This window comes from Girardinichthys multiradiatus, chromosome 4 (genome assembly GCF_021462225.1).
Source record: "Girardinichthys multiradiatus isolate DD_20200921_A chromosome 4, DD_fGirMul_XY1, whole genome shotgun sequence".
NCBI classification, from domain to species: domain Eukaryota; kingdom Metazoa; phylum Chordata; class Actinopteri; order Cyprinodontiformes; family Goodeidae; genus Girardinichthys; species Girardinichthys multiradiatus.
Window position 1 is genome coordinate 43,989,334 of NC_061797.1, and position 21,479 is coordinate 44,010,812.

The window sequence follows — 21,479 nt, forward strand, 5'->3', positions numbered from 1 at the left end:
GTAATTTCTTATCTTATTGTCTCTCAGAAGACCTGTAAATATTATACTGGTCTGCTTGCATTGCACTTAATATGTTCAGTTAACTTTGTCCTGGAATAATATGCGCTAAGGTAGATTAACAATCCTAAGTGCTAGGGAAGAAGACAACTGGACCTCTTTCTTTATTGAGCATCCTCTTTATTGAGCATCCTCTGTAAAAACTAAAATTGGTTTGTTTGAGATTTCTTAAAGTATACCTCCATTTAACCAGTGAAATTATTATATGTGTTTGAAAGCAAAAGAACAGCTGCTGATGTGTTACCATAGGAACACGCTGAAGGGTTGATAAATCACCTCAGGTGATCATTTGTGTTGGTAAGTGTTAACAAAAACAGGTTGGATGTTATTGACAAAGATGTAAAATGGACTCTTGGCAATTTAACTTTACCAAGTGATTGTAGTATAAAACCATTTTTGTCAGGGAGGCTCACTTACTGGTTCATATGTATTCCTCACACAAATACCACATGAAGACAAAAGAACACTCCAAACAGCTCAGAGAAAAGTCAAAACCTAAATGTCAGGTGATGACTACTAAAATAATTCCAACTCCCTAGGCATCATACATAGTTCAGTTCAAACTATTATTAAGAAATGGAAGGAAGGTGGTATTGTCTAATCCCGGTTGTCCTCACAAACTGAGTGACTGGGCAAGAACAACTCTGGTTAGGGAGACCATCAAGAAACCTACAACCACACTGGGAAAATGAAACCTGAAAACACCAACCTCAACTGGAAGAAGGATTTTTTATTCTAGACAATGTATTTGCTGAATACCATACACTGCACATAACCACAAACTTGGTTAACCGCGAGGCTTGGTCAACCAGGCTTCGGCATGAGCGAGTGTGAGATCAACACCACCAGATTTAACCCCTTCCCCATTCACACCTGAGACCTTGCAACACTAATGAGTCACATGACACTGGGGAGGATAAATGGCTGGGCATAATTTGGACATTTTTCTTAGGGGTGTACTCGCTTTTGTTGCCAGCAGTCTAAACATTAATGGTTGTGAGTTGAGTTATTTTGAGGGAACAGCAAATTTTCATACAAATGCTAACTATACACTGATTACTGGGTATCATTGTGTCATATCTTCAGTGTTGTCCCATCAAAAGATCTAAAAACAAAATAAAAAAATGTGAGCGGTGTATTCACTTTTTGTGATACTGCATTATATCATAGACAATTTTTAATACCTAATATTACTTTTACACAATTGAACATTTTCTAACAGCAAAGGACTCTTGGTTCTGCAGTTATTTTAGGAATTTGACCTTATCTTTTCTCTTTTGTTCTTGTCCACACTTTATAAAAGCCAGTGTTTCCAGTTTTATTCTCATTTATTGGAAACCAGCAGATTACTAACATGGTGAAGCTATCAGACTTCTCCTGATGGGCTCCTGACGCAATTGAAATGTGTCTACAGTGTGGCTCTCAGTGGGGTGATTCCTTCTCTCTCTGACTGCATTTTTTCGTTTTGTCTTTGTGGGTCTGGACACATTCACTATAATCTTTCAGGCAACTGTGGTCAACCTAGTTTTGCTTCTTTGTTGACTGAATGTTGATTATACCTCATGTCGGTTTTATTGCTTATAATTAGGGCTAATATGAAAATGTCACACAATCTCTAAATGAATGCCCAACCACACAGCAAATTAACTTGCTTTAGCCACTTGTATGTGGATCCTTATTCATATCCCATGGTCATAATTGAGGGTCAGAAATTAAGAAAAATAAACTGTTATCTTTGCTTTGTGACTCAGTTGTTTCTTCATTTTATTAGACCAGTGCAACACCTGTGCTACTGCTCGTGAGCCCCAGGTTTGTCTATCTATTTCCAGTCCACTCTTACCATCAGTAGGGAAAAAGACACCAAGATACTTAAACTCCTCTGGCAGAGTTTTTCCTTCTACATGGAAGGAGCTGTTCACCTTTTTTGGTTGAAAACCTAGGCCTCCTATTTACAGGATCTCCCTCTCATCCCAGCAGCTTCGCACATGCCTGTGAACGACTAATGCACTCTAAAGATCGTGGCCTGAAGATGCCAACAGAACCACGTCATCTGTAAGAAAAGATGAGACCCTGAGCTATCCAAGTCAGTCACCTTTCTCTGTCGCTTAGAAGCCCTATACATGAACACCAGAAATAGGATCAGTGATAATGGAAAGCCCCAGTGGAGTCAAACCTCTGCTTAGAATAAATTAAGAAGTAAACACTTGGTTCTGTCCTTGTTGTCATTTCCATCTGGACTCTTTTTATCCCGATCTCTCTAACTTTGCAGATTGCATGCACACAAAGAAAGGCCTCAACCTCAAGGGCTATGTTTTACCCCAGCTTATTACTTGGAATGAGAGCAATGGAGAAAGAATGAGGGGTTAAGAAGCCCTCTACCTTTACTTATTCTTTCTCCTCACCAGCTTACCTCATTCTTTTGTGCTGCACCTCTCTTTAGGACAAAAAAATAGTCCACCATTATGTCATCTCCCTCAGAGTACAATAAATGGGCCACAGTGGTTCAGACGGAATATGGCGTAAGATTAAGGATCAGCATTGTTCCTGGTGCAAGCCTAATGATCAGCGGTCTATTGCAGAACCTTTGTCAGCAGCAGAATGAGTGAGCTAATCTTGTTAATGGTCCGTTTCATTCCCTTGGACGGGTTTGTGTAGACAAAAAGGAATTTAAATGGAGAGGATTTGAGTGGTGTGAACAGAAGCATTGACTCATGCTTTTCTCATTTTCTATCAGAGATAATCACAGAGGAACCTGGTTGCAACCAGTTAACGGATAGCAGTGAAACCAAGATTAATGTGTTTCAATTCATTCAGCAAGCAAGAGAGGGGAGAGGAGCTGTTGCTCGAGGGAAGGGAAAAGAGAATTTGTTGTGGGTAGGGGGATTCAGCCTTCATTTCCTCTACAAGTCGGAAGCATTTAAATTTCTGTTTATATAATTATTCCTTCCCTCACTTTTTTTACAGAAAGGAGCAAAACATTTAGTGGTATTCCACCATATACTTTTATGCTCAAGGGCATTTTTTTATAACCATCTGAACTGGTGGAAACTACATTATCTGAAGCTGTGATTAATTGCAAATGCAAAAGAGAATGTATCACTTTGTTTTTCAGAGCATTGTACCAATTATCATTTGAGGCAATTATTTTTAGTTTGTGTCCCACTGTTAGATGTGGCCACTGTGCAGTAAAGACAAAAACCATCTCATGCATTCTGCTCAGATACACAGATACGCTCTTGTAATGTAATTTCTAGCAGGCTGTCCTCATTCTGTCAAGTCCGTTTTGCATTTTGCCTTCAATCAGTCTTATAATGGGGATATTTTGAAGTAATAAACCAGTGAAAAGAATTATGTAAAATATTTGGCAGTATTACGTCATGGTATGAAAGAAAATAAGAATAACCGCAGTCCTTAGTTATTTATGTGCAGCAGCACAATCACACTCTTAATTTTTTTCTTTTAATTACTTAGAAAAATAACGTTTAAACCAGTTGTAATAATGAACTGAACTTGATTCCATAGTTTTATGTTTTTGTTTTTTTTTTGCTTTTAAGTGACTTCAGAAAACATATATGAGTGCTAAATAAATAAATCGAATTGAATTTGAGTAAATCTTTGATGTGAAGAAAACCTCCACATTGTTTGCTAAGCGAAAACTCACTAGTGCCAGAATTATTGCCACTGTAAACAGTATTGTAAACAGTAAGGAGTTTGTGAAACCTATATGAACCATAGAAATACTGGATTTAAATAAGGTTTCCATCCTGGTTTACATTAATATCAGTTTATGAGACCGTGAGTACATCATTGTTTCTTGTTGATAAATAATGCATGAGTTCATTTGTAGATAACTAGTTCATGTTAGCTTTTGTAGGCTTAATTTTTCCAGATAGCTTATCCACTGTCCAATTAACAAAAAATTCAGTCAGTCAGTCATTCATTTTCTACTGCTTATTGCATAGTGGGTCACGGGAAGCTGGTGCCTATCTCCAGCAGTCTACGGGCGAGAGGCGGGATGCACCCTGGACAGGACTAAAAATTCAAATAAAGCAAATATAGCACAGGCCCAGATGCACTCCTCTTTAATATTTTATGAATGATACTGGAGTTTGCTTGCTCTAATGGAATAAAGAAATTTACCTTGTGCATTGCCATGGTGTAAAAAGAGTCAGACTCCAAAGACGTATGGGGCCCAAAAACTCAAACCTTGGAGGCTCCAAAAAACGTTAGTTCGGATGTTCATTTCTGGACTGATTTATGGTTGGCTGCAGGCTCCACACACATAAATAACGAATTAGTAGAAAAAGAAAATAGAAAAACTCCATTCTGAAAAATAGCTTTGCTCCCATGTTCTGGAAAAGCCCTCAGAGTTGTCACTGCAACTTTAAGTCTTTAACAAACAGTAACATTGAGAAGCAGGTCGGGGTGTTGCAAGTGTAGGTTTCACATTTGAAAAGCCAAGAGGCATGTATCATTTGTAACAAAAATGTTAGAGCAAAAGAGAGTATTAATATTACAAAATGTCAAAAAATTTGAATTATTTTATTTTGTTCAACTTGTTACAACTAAACAGTTAACAGTTATTTTTGAATATAGTCCTGTAAGTGTTGGACCAGCAAATAATGCTTTCCTGTGGATTACAATGGCATTTTTATATTAAAATAGCAGTCAGATAAACAATAAATATTGGTAATAATGCAGAGATCTTTTGTGAGAAAAACTGAAAGAAATACTGTTATCTGTGAGGGAATTGATGATATGACATTTTCTCCTCTGTATTCTTTAATGCCAGATGTTGCTCCAGCTGATCTGACCTCAACTGGCATGAGACCAAACACACACGGCCAAAAGTATGCATCTCAACTGTATGCTTGGTTTAATGCAGATTTCAATGTTGTCACTTCAATCACCATGAGTCTTTCTTCTGTTATCGCCTGTCTGTTTGCCACTGCTCATCCATCCTCCGCCTTTTTCCCGCGCTGTCTGTCAGGATGACAGGCTTTCCACTCAGTCGTTTTGAAGACATTTTGGTAGTTATACAGTTCGGCATTTTTGTGTGCGTGTGGATCGGTCGGGGTGGAGACAGAACCATTGTTTCATTTCCCTTTTTGTATTATTATTATTGGGATACTTTCATTCTCATTTTCTAAAGAGCTAATTAGAAAAGGAGGGCACCAATACCGAAAGAAGCAAACTGTAAACTGTGTGCTGTTTTTGAATTTGCCCGTTGAATATCTTTAAATCTGGTCTCGATTCTACAGTAAATCAGTTTGGTCTCAGTCTAATTGCACTAATTTTCCAATTTTCTTCTATGGACGTTTACACCCCACTTTGAGTGTTTGTCGGGCAATATAAGGTTAAGTATTTTCACCTTACACATTTAAGATGAGTCTTCAAATGATGACACAATCCACTGCTATTAGAGGCTGGATAAACTGGTGGTAGACAAAAAGGACAAAAACAAAATTTTGAAAGCTAGTTAATAATCAATTCCTCACCTTCCAACCAGGCATTAGAGTGAAACATGTTATTTAGATTCTCAGATGCCTCTCAAACATGGTGATTAAAAAAAAAACTTGTTGCTGGTACAAACAAAACATACTTTTTCTATATGGTGAGTATCATAAGCTACTTTCCAAAAACCCCTTTTGTAGATGGATGGAGGAATTTAGTCATTTGATTATTCTCTTGTTTTGAAAGTGCATAAATAGTGGATTCCCCCTTGTAGCAGCAACTGTAAACAACTGAAACAGAAATGTCTTCTTATAATCAAATCTGTCTCTGCATGATGCATATCCCCCCTACAGATTTCAGCATTGTGGGTCATACTCAATTTTGCCACTACATCTCGCCTCTCAGCAGTAAACTTCTTCTTGTCAAAGAGCTGAGCAGCAGCAGAGCTTGTAGAAAACAGTGGTGTCATTTGCCTACCTGTATGTTTGTCGGTAATGGATTCAGACGGAGGGAGTCGCTTATCCTGCACCACCCTCTGCTATGAAAGCTCCTCACACCGAGATGCCAAGGACGTCCCTGTTACTCCCCCTAGCTGCTCTGATGGGTTCATGCCCCTGTGACTTTTTCATAGATAAGAACGGATAAAATTATTCAGACCTAGCGTGAACAGCTCATTAATGTCTGCCACACACTGATGCTGCTGAAAACCAGGCACTGAACGAAATTCACATTCTATTTGTTGGCTTGCTTGTCAACAGTTTTTTTTTTTAATATGGAAATTTTTCAAATGAAAAGAAATATGGAGAGAAATTACTTACCTGTTCTGTTAAATTTTCTCCAACTTTCTTACAAACTGAGTGTATATAAAGTAAATACTTCAGTGTTATGTAAAACTACACTTTATCATGCTATCTAATTGTTTATTTTCTTAGTGAAGATTAAACAACTTTTAAATAAGAAGCACCATTATGTTGCATGTCTGCATTTTATCAACACTGCTTGACTAAATGGCATTATATAATTTATTATTCTGTGACATGTAACCCTTACATTGCTAAAACAAAAGCTGATTTAAAAATTCCGATTAAAGGAGTTGTAGAGCCTGAAATAAATTTCAGCAAAACTGCAATAGCTATGTTGAACTTGCATAGGGTCCCCAATGTAAAAAGAACTTCACAAAACCACTCAATGCCTCTAATCCTAGGGGCTTTAAAAAGAAAAAAAAACAAAACTGAGTAAATTATTGAGACCACGCCAAAGTCTTAGTTCCTAAAATGTTATTTCAAAGAGGTGTACATGTATCAATGTGCTTCAGGATTTTTTGTCAGCTGTTTATTTTATTGCAAAGATTTGACTTTCCAAATGCTTGTTTTATTTATAACACCAGTAATTGGTGGAACCTTATTTCCTTAAACAAACACTGAAAATTTAACTACTTTAATACTTCTAAGACTGTGGTTGAATAGTAAGTAAATCCTTGTGTGACACACGGTATATAAAAGTTAGCCAGGAAGCAATATCCTTTAAAACAGCAAAATTATGTTATAAGGTGTCATCTTATATTATGGAGTTTACTAATGTAGATTCAGTTGAACATGGAATACTTCTTGGAAGTACTTAGAAATTTGGCATTTCTTTTATGATGAGAAAAAGTATATTTTTCGAAAAGAACTCTACATTTTTGCCAGAGGCACCAGAGCTGTCTGTAAAAAAACACATCAGAGTGTTGTCTTCAAAAATAAATGAAGGATGAATACCAGTTTTCATTTAAATATGCCTGTTGTGCAGAATGCCTGGTGCCATTCTGCTCTTTATAAAGTTACACTGGGAGTATAAGAAGCAGATATTAAATAATTACAGCTATCTGTTTAGACAGAGCCTGCAGTTTGCTGCCAAACACACATGTCTTGTAGTTTTAAAACATAGTTACCCTAATAAGAGTGAGGGATGGTGCTCTTCTGTTTCCCACTCCCTAAATGTTGTTACTTTTATGACTGAGTGTATTTCCAAACAGTTGTATTTCAGCTGACTGGTAATGTAAAGCAATATATGGGGGAGGGGTAGTGCTGTGTTTTTTTATGCTCGCTACTGTAGAAACTGTATGATACAAAATGTTTTCTGTTTTGAAACAGTAACTATTAAAACCTTAATATACATTGATACTTTTAAAACACTGACTCACCTGAGACCTATACTTAAGGACCTAAATCATATTTCACTGAAGTTACTCTATATGCAAAGGACTGGTTGGTGTTTTCTTAAGACCATGGACATTTGTTATTACTTTATTTAACCAGGAAAGACTCACTGAGACTTTATATTTCATTTACAAGGGTGAGCTGGAGAAAAAACACCACAAAAAAAAAATACTCAAAACAATATACAAATTATAAAACAGTGATCACCAAAATATAGGTAAAAAGTAAAAAAGTCCAAGAACATATTCAACTATGTGGTCACAAAACTGTAAGATTTGCATGTAGATCTTTGAGTTAAATAAATAAAATGTTAAGCATTTGTTTAGACTCACTCTGAGAAACAAGTTCCTTTAAATGTTGCTCATTCTGTGACTGATTCCATACATAGGGAGCCCAAACTCAGTGCAAGCCTTTGGCAACATCAATTTGAACAGATTTTGTGAACAAATGTAGTAAGATCCTATAATTTTCTAGATAATGTAAGACGGTAGCTATATGGCGAGAAGGCCAAGGATAGCTTTATGAATGAGGATATGCCAATAGTTAAATCTTCACACAGACAATGCATATCAACCAACAGTAGAGTAGAAAGAACAATGATGGGTCAAACTATTGAGGTTTGTGATTAATCTTAAGGCTCAGTGATATACTGTCAAGATAATTTAAACACTTAGACAACACATTCATGTAAAACACATCTATATACACAAGTCTTTTCTTAGACTCAAAAGAAAGGCATGACTTAATTTGAAAGAAAAATCTGAGTTTCAGCTTCAGTTTCTTTTACCAGCTGTTTCATATGAGAGTTAAAGGAGAAAGAATCATCGATTCAGATTATAAGGAGTAATATTCAGACACTAAATCGAACTTCAAGCAAAGAAGAGTGGTAAGAGATGGGTAATTGAAAGAATTTGAGGAATGACAGGGTAAGTGTTTAATTTGGTTCCTTGGTAAAGTTTCTTCTACGGAAAGAAAGCTTAAGGTAAAATTTGCAAAATTAAAAAAAGAACCCTGCTCCAAAAGATCAGATTAAAAATATCTGCCTATTTCAATATCAATAACAGCTTCCAGGCTTACCTCAAAGGTTTTGTTGCCCCTAAATAAGCAAATGACTTCTGCAGCTATATAATGAACACTGGTCCTACATTGTGTTGTTTTTGATGAAAGTTGACTAACTGTTGTTGTTATACCATGGTTCAAACATAACAATTCATCACACTAAAAATTATAGATACTCAATGTCTTATCCATAATGACAGTATTGCTGTCATAATCCAGCAACATCTCTGTTGAAGGGATGTTTCCTTCCAACTGTCTAAATTATGTGCTGGTCCACATTCAAGGCAGTAATATGCATCTTGTATTTTGTGGCTTACATATTTTTACATTTCTTATTTGACATGGTTAACGATAACCGAACTCGTACTCGTCGTCTTCCGCTGTATCCGGGACCGGGTCTCCTCCAGCTCCTCCGGGGGGGAGCCCTAGGCGTTCCCAGGCCAGCCGAGAGACATAGTCCCTCCAGCGTGTCCTGGGCCGTGTCCTGGGCCTCCTCCCGGTGGGATGTGCCTGGAACACCTCCCGAGGAAGGCGTCCAGGAAGCATCCGGTATAGATGCTCGAGCCACCTCAACTGGCTCCTCTTGATGTGGAGGAGCAGCGGCTCTACTCTGAGCCCCTCCCAGATGGCCGAGCTCCTCACCCTATATCTAAGGGAGTGCCCGGCCACCCTATGGAGGAAGCTCATTTCACCCGCTTGTATCCGGGATCTCGTTCTTTCGGTCATGACCCAAGGTTCATGGCCATAGGTGAGGGTAGGAATGAAGACCGACCAGTAAATCGAGAGCTTCACTTTTCGGCTCAGCTCTCTCTTCACCACAACGGACCGGCACAACGCCCCCATTACTGTGGCAGCCACACCGATCAGTCTTTCGATCTCCCGCTCCATTCTTCCCTCACTCGTGAACAAGACCCCGAGATACTTAAACTCCTCCACTTGAGGCAGGAACTCCCCTCCAACTTAAAGAGGACAGGCCACCTTTTCCGGTCGAGAACCATGGCCTTGGACTTGGAGGAGCTCATCTTCATCCCAGCCGTTTCACACTCGGCTACGAACCACCCCAGTGCATGCTGTAGGTCTTGGCTAGAGGGGGCCAGCAGGACCACGTCATCTGAAACAAGAAAAGACAAAATCCCCCAGCAGAATAATGGAGTCCCCAGGAGGGGCACTATCCAGCACCCCTGACAGGGACGCCAAGAAGGCCAGGTACTCCGCACTACCACTCGGCCCGTAGGCTGAAATGATAGTCAGAGACCTCTCCCCAACCTGAAGGTGCAGGGATGCGACCCTCTCATCCACTGGGGTAAACCCCAACATGAGACGGCTGAGCTGGGGGGCGACAAGCAAACCCACCCCAGCCCGCCGCCTCTCCCTGTGGGCCACTCCAGAGTAGAAGAGAGTCCAGCCCCTCTCAAGGAGATGGGTTCCAGAGCCCACGCTGTGCGTGGAGGCAAGTCCGACTATTTCTAGTCGATATCTCTCGACCTCCCGCACAACCTCAGGCTCCTTCCCCACCAGCGAGGTGACATTCCACATCCCTAGAGCCAGCCTAAGCATCCGGGGATCGGGCCGCCGAGGTCTCCACTTTCGTCTGCCACCCAATCCTCTTTGCACCGGTCCCTCACGGTTCCCCCTGCAGGTGGTGGGCCCACTGGGGGATGGTCTCGCGTCTCTCGTTTGGGCTTGGCCCGGCCGGGTCCCGCGAGGAGCAACCCAGCCAACAGGCGCTCTCCGACGAGGCCTGGCTCCAGGGTGGGACCCCGGCTCCGCCTTACCAGGCGACGTCACGTGCCTCGATTGTGTAGTCGTCATGAGGGGTTCTTGAACCGCTCTTTGTCTCTTGTATTTTGTGGCTTACATATTTTTACATTTCTTATTTGATAAAAAAAAAACAATTGTATTGTTTAAATATGTTTAGTAGCAATTACATCATAATTTTCAAGAGTCCATGTTATCCCAAGCAATTGTAAGCAGGATCAAGCCATCTGTTTGTGCAAGAAACTTTTTAGACCATGTCACAGTAAAGCCTGGTTTTGTCTGATGCACTGTGTTTAATTAAAGATTTCACAGCTGTGAAATGACAGTTGAAATGAAAATATTTCAAAATCTATATACCACTATACCAAAACATTGAAAATCATGTGGATTTGTCACAATATTTCTTTCTAGCCAAGCCCAGAAAACAAACACAAAAAAAAATACTTGTTGTAAAATTACATTTTACAGTAACCAAATGAATAATCCAGCTCAAGCTTCTGGATCAAACTGATGGACAGTAGAGATATAACAGTGTATAATCTCCTTCCTCAAATTGCACTCTGTCCAGATAGGATATAATTCTGAAGATTTGCTTGTAGCACACCACCCTGAGGGGCAGTTTAAAATGTGTGGAAGCTTGTTCCAAGGCAAGAAATCTCTGGAAGCCCCTGTCAGAATAAATTGTCATGTCAGCAGTATTGATCAACCACCCTTTCACCACTCTGCAGATACATTATGGCAGTAAAAAGCTTTAATGCATCTTTAATCCAGGCCGATGGCCTGGCCCAGGCTCTTATTGTCTTGTAAGTGCAGTCATTATCTGTGATGTTCGGTAAAATGCCCAACAGAGAGTCCTGCTAAAGGTGAACTACGTTTACCATGATGTATAATGGAGTGAGGCATTTGTATGAGTAAATGGGTTGGTAATACTTCTTTTTCACTTGCTTTGGCCTCTTCAGCCTCCTCTTGCAGCAGAGGGTAAATTTCTGTGTCTGTGTTTATGCCTGCTGTTGTGCATTCATTAGCAAGAAAGCTCAGCAAAAAATCTACACATCTTCTGCAGCAAAGAGGCAGGAGGCATCTTTCGTCCTCTGAGATTAGGGTTGTTGATGAGAGAGTGCAGAAGCTGTGTTCATCTGTTATCAAGGTACACTTTCACTGCTTTCAGAACTAATGAATGGTGTTTTCACCAGAGATTGCATGTTCTATTGTGCTTTTTCTCTTGCTTTTCATTGGTATCTGCATCTATTGGAAGACATAGATTTCAAATCTCCACAAAAAACCCTCCTTGAAAGAAAATATAAAAACCAAATCCTTCTAACTACTTTGTTTGATGTCTCAGGTGAGCAGAGCCAATACTAAAAAGTGGAGTGAAATACTGCAGACTAATGATTAGCCAGAGGCAGTCATTTCAGCATGCATACTGTTTATGCAGCAAGACCAGACCTCTGCACACATTGATATGTTTCCTAGTTAGAAAGAAGTTTAAGCAAGGGCTCTCAGACAGTTGGAAGTCTCCATGCTGCAAAAACAACTTTATATTCAGCAGGATGTTTCTGTGACATCGGTTCGATGTTGCACAGTTATGAGTTTTGCTATATTCCATAGTTAAGGTTGGGTAAAAGCTTGCAAGACCTTTCATTGGTTTAATATTTATTTCTGTATATCATAAACACTACAGATTATATTTATAGTAAAAATTGCTGTTTGTAAATCAGGACAATTACTCTGACTGGTCAAATTATATGATAGCTGCTTTAATTTTAAATTAGATGTTTCGTTCTTAAAGCTGACATTCTTTTATCATTTACAAGTATATTTTAACACTATGATGACCACATCAAATATATAATCAATATTTAATGACCCAAAGGTGCTCTATTGTATTGAGATCTGGTGACTGTGGAGGCCATTTGAGTCCAGTGAACTCAATGTCATGTTCAAGAAACCAGTCTGAGATGATTAGTGCTTTATGACATGGTGTGTTATCCTGTTGGAAGTAACCATCAGAAGATGGGTACACTGTGGTCAGAAAGGGATGGACATGGTCAGCAACAATACTCAGGTAGGCTGTGGCGTTGATACCTTGCTCAATTGGTACTAAGGGGCCAAAAGTGTGCCAAGAAAATATCCCCCACTGTTATGATTCTGGCCCGTCTGCCTGCTCTGCTCTCACTCATGCAATCAACTCATCTGCTTCACCTGTCTGCTGCTGCGCTGCTGCGCAATCACCGTCATGCCACACACCTGTGGAGCTGCAGTTATATACAGCCCTCTGACAGGCAGATGGTGCCAGATTTTCGAAAACATTTGTGAGTAGTTATCCAGCGTTCCTGACTGATCTTGTTTTCTGACCTTGCCTTGCCTCATGGATTTTGCCTGCTCCTTGTCTGACGGATTGGATTTCGACTCTGTTTTCTGCCTCTGGTTTTATTCCTCTGCCTGCCCCTTGTCTGACGCCTCTAGCCCTGGAATTCGACCCTGTTTCTGTCCCTGGAGTTATGCCTCAGCCTAGCCGCTGGTTTATTCAGCCTGAGCCCGCCTGACTCTCAAGTCCGCCTAGAATTATTGTCAAGAGGACAATCACAGCTCTCTGTGTTCCTGTCACAGTTTCAGCTGATTCCCTGGAGGATTTGGATCAGTCAGCAATCCAACTTCAGTCTGTTGCACGCTTCCTCATTAACTGTCTGCATCACTTCCTCCTCTGGATTCTGTGCCTCATCCCCAGACTGAGAGGGTTAGTGGCTTTATCTAACTCTTTGCAAACCCTGAGTTTTATTCAGCCACTAACTAGTCTCTCTGTCCTCAGTGGTACCTGGAAACTGACTGCTGTTCTGAGTTACTGAATAAACCTTTTTACTTATCACTTTGTGTTTGGCTGAATTTGGGTTCTCTGTCTCTGATCGTGATACCCACACCATTGCACCACCACCTGCCTGAACCGTTGATACAAGGCTGGATGGATCCATGCTTTCATGTTGTTGATGCCAAATTCTGACCCTACCATCAGAATGTCACAGCAGAAATCGAGACTCATCAGACCAGGCAACGTTTTTCCAATCTTCTATTGTCCAATTTTGGTGAGCCTGTGCAAATTGTAGCCTCAGTTTCCTGTTCTTAGCTGATAGGAGTGGCACCCAGTATGGTCTTCTGCTGCTGTAGCCCATCCGCCTCAAGGTTCGACATGTTGTGCATTCAGAGATGCTCTTCTGCATGCCTTGGTTGTGACGAGTGGTTTTTTGAGTTACTGCTGCCATTCTATCAGCTTGAACCAGTCTGGCCATTCTTCTCTGGCATCAATGAGGCTGGATATTTTCTCTTTTTCGGACCATTCTCTGTAAACCCTGGAGATGGTAGTGCATGAAAATCCCAGTAGATCAGCAGTTTCTGAAATACTCAAACCAGCCTGTCTGGCACCAACAACCATGCCCTGTTCAAAGTCACTTAAATCACCTTTCTTCTCCATTCTGATGCTCGGTTTGAACTGCAGCAGATTGTCTTGACCATGTCTACCTGCCTAAATGCAATGAGTTGCTGCCATGTGATTGGCTGATTAGAAATGTGTGTTAATTAGCAGTTAAAGTGAGTGTATGATTGCCTCCAAGGAGGCAGTTATCATAAATATTCAGGCCAGGTCTGCTGCCATTAATTAGGTAACATAATCATTTAGTTGTTGTGGTGCCTAAGTACATTATTTAATGACCATGCCAAGAACATGTTTGACATGTCCTTTAAATTAGTGGCTTGGTTTTGCTGAAGAATATAGGTTTTGCTGTAACAGTATTTTATGTTAAAGGGGACATGTCACGCTTTTATATCCTTCCTTTTCACAGTTAAATCATTCAGTTTTGTTCTTTATAAAGCTGAACTACATGCTTTGGTCTGAACTCCTTGTTGTAGCTCCACAGGCTCCTTTTTTACCCCTGTTGTGAGGTGCATCTGAGAGCAACTCGTTTTGGTGTGGTCTCTTTAAATGATACTGATGCACTTCATACCCTGCCTCCCTCAAAATCAAAGAGTGCTTCACTTTAACCCATTCAGCCATTTTGGTAGTTTGACAACAGAGATACAATTATCTAGCGGCCGACCCCTTAATCAGATGAAGTCTTTCAGCAAATCCTTCTTGATACTGGCGGAGGTTGATGAACTGATCCTTGATGTGGGGAAATAGGAATTTCGCCACTGAATTAGGAACATTTCAATGAAAAATAAAATCTAAGCAGGTACTTTATAGAGGTTCTGATGCTGGGGGACAGTGTAATGAGATGTGTGGATTTATACACCCAAGAACTGAAAATTTATGTCTATCAACTTGCAGTGTTGGCATACTTCAGCTTGGACTGCAAAATTGCAGCAGGAAAAAAAAAAATGACAAATACGCGAATTGGTCAGCCGGACGTCCATGACCTAGTTTAGCTGTTCAGTAGCAAATACTGTGACGTAACAGTTCAAAAGATTTAATAGAGGATAGAGAAATCTGAACGGACTGAAAATTATGGCCCAAACAGAATATAAGGATATCTACACAGCACCTAGAGAGATTAGATTCAACTTTTCGGCACTCCTACAGATACTAGTAGTTGTAGGCTAGTAGAGAGGCAGTTAGTTCCTGTTGCAACATATACAGGTCCTTCTAAAAAAATTAGCATATTGTGATAAAGTTCATTATTTTCCATAATGTAATGATGAAAATTTAACATTCATATATTTTAGATTCATTGCACACTAACTGAAATATTTCAGGTCTTTTATTGTCTTAATACGGATTATTTTGGCATACAGCTCATGAAAACCCAAAATTCCTATCTCACAAGATTAGCATATTTCATCCGACCAATAAAAGAAAAGTGTTTTTAATACAAAAAACGTCAACCTTCAAATAATCATGTACAGGTATGCACTCAATACTTGGTCGGGAATCCTTTTGCAGAAATGACTGCTTCAATGCGGCGTGGCATGGAGGCAATCAGCCTGTGGCACTGCTGAGGTCTTATGGAGGCCCAGGATGCTTCAATAGCAGCCTTTAGCTCATCCAGAGTGTTGGGTCTTGAGTCTCTCAACGTTCTCTTCACAATATCCCACAGATTCTCTATGGGGTTCAGGTCAGGAGAGTTGGCAGGCCAATTGAGCACAGTGATACAATGGTCAGTAAACCATTTACCAGTGGTTTTGGCACTGTGAGCAGGTGCCAGGTCGTGCTGAAAAATGAAATCTTCATCTCCATAAAGCTTTTCAGCAGATGGAAGCATGAAGTGCTCCAAAATCTCCTGATAGCTAGCTGCATTGACCCTGCCCTTGATAAAACACAGTGGACCAACACCAGCAGCTGACACGGCACCCCAGACCATCACTGACTGTGGGTACTTGACACTGGACTTCTGGCATTTTGGCATTTCCTTCTTCCCAGTCTTCCTCCAGACTCTGGCACCTTGATTTCCGAATGACATGCAGAATTTGCTTTCATCCGAAAAAAGTACTTTGGACCACTGAGCAACAGTCCAGTGCTGCTTCTCTGTATCCCAGGTCAGGCGCTTCTGCCGCTGTTTCTGGTTCAAAAGTGGCTTGACCTGGGGAATGCGGCACCTGTAGCCCATTTCCTGCACACGCCTGTGCACGGTGGCTCTGGATGTTTCTACTCCACACTCAGTCCACTGCTTCCGCAGGTCCCCCAAGGTCTGGAATCGGCCCTTCTCCACAATCTTCCTCAGGGTCCGGTCACCTCTTCTCGTTGTGCAGCGTTTTCTGCCACACTTTTTCCTTCCCACTGAGGTGCCTTGATGCAGCACTCTGGGAACAGCCTATTCGTTCAGAAATTTCTTTCTGTGTCTTACCCTCTTGCTTGAGGGTGTCAATAGTGGCCTTCTGGACAGCAGTCAGGTCGGCAGTCTTACCCATGATTGGGGTTTTGAGTGATGAACCAAGCTGGGAGTTTTAAAGGCCTCAGGAATCTTTTGCAGGTGATTCAGATGGTTAGGTTCATAGCTCGTTTAGAGACCCTTTTAATGATATGCTAATTTTGTGAGATAGGAATTTTGGGTTTTCATGAGCTGTATGCCAAAATCATCCGTATTAAGACAATAAAAGACCTGAAATATTTCAGTTAGTGTGCAATGAATCTAAAATATATGAATGTAAAATTTTCATCATTACATTATGGAAAATAATGAACTTTATCACAATATGCTAATATTTTGAGAAGGACCTGTATTATGATAGCAATATCATAATATATAAAAGCAACAAGCTTACCTGACTGGCATGTGAATCAGTGCTACTTTAAAATTGTGCTGGTCAGCAAATGGATGTTAGCTAGTTGCACTGACAATTTCTGCTTTTCTTATTGTTTTTTTTTTTTTTTTTTTGCTAAAATCCTTATTATCATTTTTTCATCAAACACAAAGCAGTTATTTAAAATGAGTAATGGAAAATAATTATTCAAAATCTTTAACCTGATAAGATTTATGTTGCCTCTTAAATATGTGATGATGATAAGGAGGTTAGAATGTGTGCTATCCTACTGAAGATCGCTAAACCATTGTGCTAATTATTACATTGGCTCTGTTGTGCCAGTTTTAAACTCTTTTTACCATTTCATACCTTTGTAAATTGTGGAATATTCACTTCCTTCCTCTGTGGCTTTCCTGCTCTTAATTCTGAGATGGGTTCTTAGATACTCAACGACCATGAACGTGGTGGCTTGCCGTGGCTCAGGGTGAAATTATTTCATTCTCAACACCCACTGGAATCTATGACTTATAATGTGGAACTCAAATAGCAAATCAGTGAGCATTAGCATGTCTCAGAAAGTCACAAGTCAGCAACCTTCTCACTTAAGCAGGGAAATGGTTTAGCTAGAGGTCAATGGAACTATATTGAAAGAAGGCTGTCCAGGACAGTGCAACGGTTCCTGTGTCTTGGGTCTTGGTAATGTTGTGTTAGGGCATCACAGACAGAGCAACTTGCAGCAGAAAATGGAAATATAAATTAAAAAAAAGACACCAGAACAAAAAATCTGTTTTAAAAGATCATATTTATCATTTTAATATAAAGAAATTCTATGCGTGGAATGACATAATAAACAAAGATTTGACATATTGTTTTTTATATTGTTTCAGAAGAACCTCTATAAAGAGAAAAGAGACTATAAACCTATCAAACGAAGTGGAGCAATTGCATTTAACTGAAGCAGCCGGGATGAGAGCCAGTTCCTGTAAGGCCATAGTTCTCAACCGGAAAAGGCAGATTGCTCACTTTGGGTTGCGATAGATCTGTGCCTTACGCTGAGAAGTTTAAGTGTTTTGATGTCTTATTCATAAGGTTGGGGCAGTAATGCAGGCACTTCTGTGGCTGAAAAAAGAGCTGAGCCAGAAAGCTAAACTTTTTTATTCGTTCGTCTACCTTCCAAGCTTCACCCATTGCCCTGAGGTATGAATCATGACCATGTCTTAGCCTTAGAGAGAGGGTGAGGAGCTCGGTCATCCGTGGGAAGCTCAGAGTGGAGCATCTGCTCCTCTGCATCACAAGGAGTCAGGAGTCGGGCATTTGATCTGGATCCCTTCTTGGCACCTCCCTTTGAGGAGTTTTCTGGGCAGGTCCTACTGAAAAGAGGAGCTGAGGCAGACCCAGAACATCTGTAGGGGATACATTTGCCGTGTTGTCTGGGAATGCCTTTGGATCCCCCAGAAAGAGATGGAGAGTGTTGTTTGGGCGAGGGAGTTTGATTTTCACTCCAGAACCTGTCACACTCACGACCCAATCCCAAATAAGTAGGAGACGATGAATGAATTAATGCATGGGTGGATGGATTGCTACAAAATTATATTTGTTTTGTTTGCAGCAAGAAGGTCCTGGATTCAACTACCAGCCGGGGGTCTTTCTGCATGGAGGTTGCATGTTTTCCAAGTGCATGCGTGGGTTCTCTCCGGGTACTCCGGCTTCCTCCCACAGTCCAAAAACATAACTGTTAGTTTAATTGGTTTCTCTCAATTGCCCTTAGCCATGAATGAGTGTGTGCCTGGTTGTTTATCCTGTGTGTGTCTGTGTTGCCCTGTGATGGACTGGGGACCTTTCCAGGGTGTACCCCGCCTCCCGCCCATTGACTGCTGGATATAGACCAGCTTCCCCGTGGAAGAAGCGGTAGAAAATGTCTGACTGACTGTTCTTTTGCTGCTCATATGTTGTAGTGATAAATGTGTTTAACCTTTGATTTGTTTTGTTTTGTGGACTAAATATTGATATTTGGATGCTACAATGAAATAAAATACAATGGATATACTGGATCAATTAAATATCGGGGAATATTAACTTTCATTATTGAACTTTTTTTTTCAAGGCAATAAAAAACTAATTTGAATCTACAGGTTTTAGTTTAATTATAATTTAACAAAATGAAGTTGCAAACTTTAAACATGTCAGTAGAAATAACATTACTGGCATTTGCCTGGAGACCTATATTATACCTAGGACCTCAATTTTTGCTGTGATATTTCTTCACCAGCTGATGAGAGTGAAGGCAGCTGTAAACTGGGATATACTGGGATAACTGCATATTGGAAATATTTACATTTTCTTAACTCTAGAAAACCCCAACCCTCACAGTGATGCTCCTCCATCTCATCAGTTCAATTGGCAAACAGCATTTTGCTGATGAAGTTGAAATGATAATTAGAGCAGGAGATAGATTGTGTCAATATAAGTGTAATTAATTTTTAAGAGTGCGTTTTATTAGTACAGAGGCAATCGTTTCCTAATGAGGGCCTGATAAAAGTTCTTAAATAGTGGAACCAGTCAGATGAATGCCTCCAATAACTTTTGGCTCTGGGTTCTACTTTTATTTATTGCTCCACAGTAGTTTGTATGTTTAGCCCATTTCCTCCAAACAGTTGTGGCATTAATGTATGCTGAAAAATGGTCTTTCTTTGGTATCATAAACTAATTCAAGACAAGCCGCTGCAAACAGATTACACACACATATTCTGCTCATGTGACTTTAAATAGATTTTTCAGCCCATTAAAGCTCATCTCCTGAATCCTTTCATTAATTAAGCTTAGAAATACTCAAGTAATTTCTGTTTAATGAACTCACTCAATTAAGTCTGACCTCTTTTTGTCTTAATTATTCACACTTTGAAAAGTACTTACTAACTATATATTTTTGGCTGTTTTTTGTCTCCTTCTAATTTGTTTGCAAAAGAATCTATCAACCTGCCTTTCTCATTGCTGCAGTTATCTCAGCCATACTCATGTATTGCAACATGCACTCCCACTGAAAAGAAAAAGAAATCAAGGCCATATATACCCATTAGCTGTATAACACAGTAAGCCAGCTATGTGTTTATGCTGTTTTGTAAAGCTCTTATCTACTTTTATTTGACATTTTAGTAACTGTAGCTACAAAACTAATACAATGTCACATTCTAAAATAACAACACTTGTTCAAGTTTTAGTCAGGTTAATATATTTTATCTGTGTAGACAAGGTACCTCAGCACTGGTGGAAACACAAGGGACTGTCAATGCTAAATGCAAAAACAGTGCAGATTTTTTCACTAAGAGTTAGATGAAAGTGTTTGACCCAAATTATCTTTCTGTAATGTTTTGCATTAATCCCTGGGATTGCAATCTGATATGCAATCCATGCCTCCCAGGCAAGATTTTTCTAAAAAGATGTAGACAAGAGAACTTTGCCTTCTATCAACATTTGAATCTAGCTGAAAGTAAACAATGAAAGGTTGTGATGTCTACATGTGGTTATGACATGACTTCCAGATATTTGTTTAGAGAAACTTTGCATCAGACATTTATGCTAAAAAAGTCAGAATGACAAAATCTTTTTCTGGGACAATTTCTGGTCAACGTGAAAAAGCCATAGCAACAGATATGTTAGCAACTGAGCAGAACAGTAAAAAACAGGAAGGCACTGATTAACTCCCTGGAGGTTTATCACTAGACAGTTACTAAGAAAAAGATTTAAAAACACTAAGTAGTGCCAGCTTTAAATAACAACACTCTTGCAGTAAGCAGGTTACCTTTTAAAAGTGTTGAAAAATCATGTTTGAAGTCCCATGATTTAACCATATGGGCTTAGAGAATAAGCATATCTGAATTATATATTAATTTAAACAGATTTTTAAGTCAGTTATCTTCAAGAACGGCTAGAAATGTTATGATTGATCTATACTGTTATGTTTAGATGACTGATTCCTATTTTAGCTTGCAGCTTTCTTGCTGCAGTGACTTTTTTGTCGATTGGCCTAATGTGTAAATTTGAGTCATGTATGTGGTGTGAACTTTAAAATGCCTTACTACTTCACACAGTGCATAGATTCAAAACCTTTTGTGGTTAAGTGCCGGCACCACATCTATGACATGCTGATAAACGTTTCTGACTCATTGATGTTTGTTTTCCAGCTTTCTGCGAAGATGGTTGCCGGAGTGGAGGATCCTGTGTGTCTCCAAACACATGTGTTTGTCCCTCGGGATTTACCGGGCGCCGCTGTGAAACAGGTACATAAACGTAATTAAAGTACAATCCAGTATTCAAAAAATTGTGACGTTCTGAGTTATAATTTCATTTAAGAAAGCTAAGTGCAGATGTTTTTGTTTTTTTTCTAGAAAGGCTTTTTGACACAGCTGCAAATATTACAGAGCCACATGTAGCTGGAGAGAAGAAGACGTGTAATTTGGAAATTTAGTGTTTTGTCCACAGTGACTTAGGAAGTCACAGAAGTAAAAAAAGAGGAATGCAAAGCTTTTTAGCATTCAAACTTGAGATAAATCATCCTGGAAATAATTTGCTGCAAAATTAGTGTGTATAATCCAACAGTCTTGCCTGGGGATATGAGCAAGGCCGAAAACCAAAACTATTCCTATGTGCTTTGATTATGTACCATACAGCCTTCAGTTGGAACAATGATTTGTCTATTTTTTGGGGTTGTTATCTAGATAACATTTA

At 39.8% G+C, this 21,479-nt stretch overlaps 1 protein-coding gene across 1 annotated transcript in view; it reads left to right on the forward strand.

Moving 5' to 3' along the window:
- LOC124867156 (protein kinase C-binding protein NELL1-like) overlaps positions 1 to 21,479 on the forward strand; it is a 339,275-nt gene that overhangs the window by 266,883 nt on the left and 50,913 nt on the right. The window contains exon 15 of the mRNA XM_047363441.1: positions 20,936 to 21,031. Within this exon, the coding sequence (XP_047219397.1) occupies positions 20,936 to 21,031 (96 nt within the window). The remainder of the gene's footprint in view (positions 1 to 20,935; positions 21,032 to 21,479) is intronic.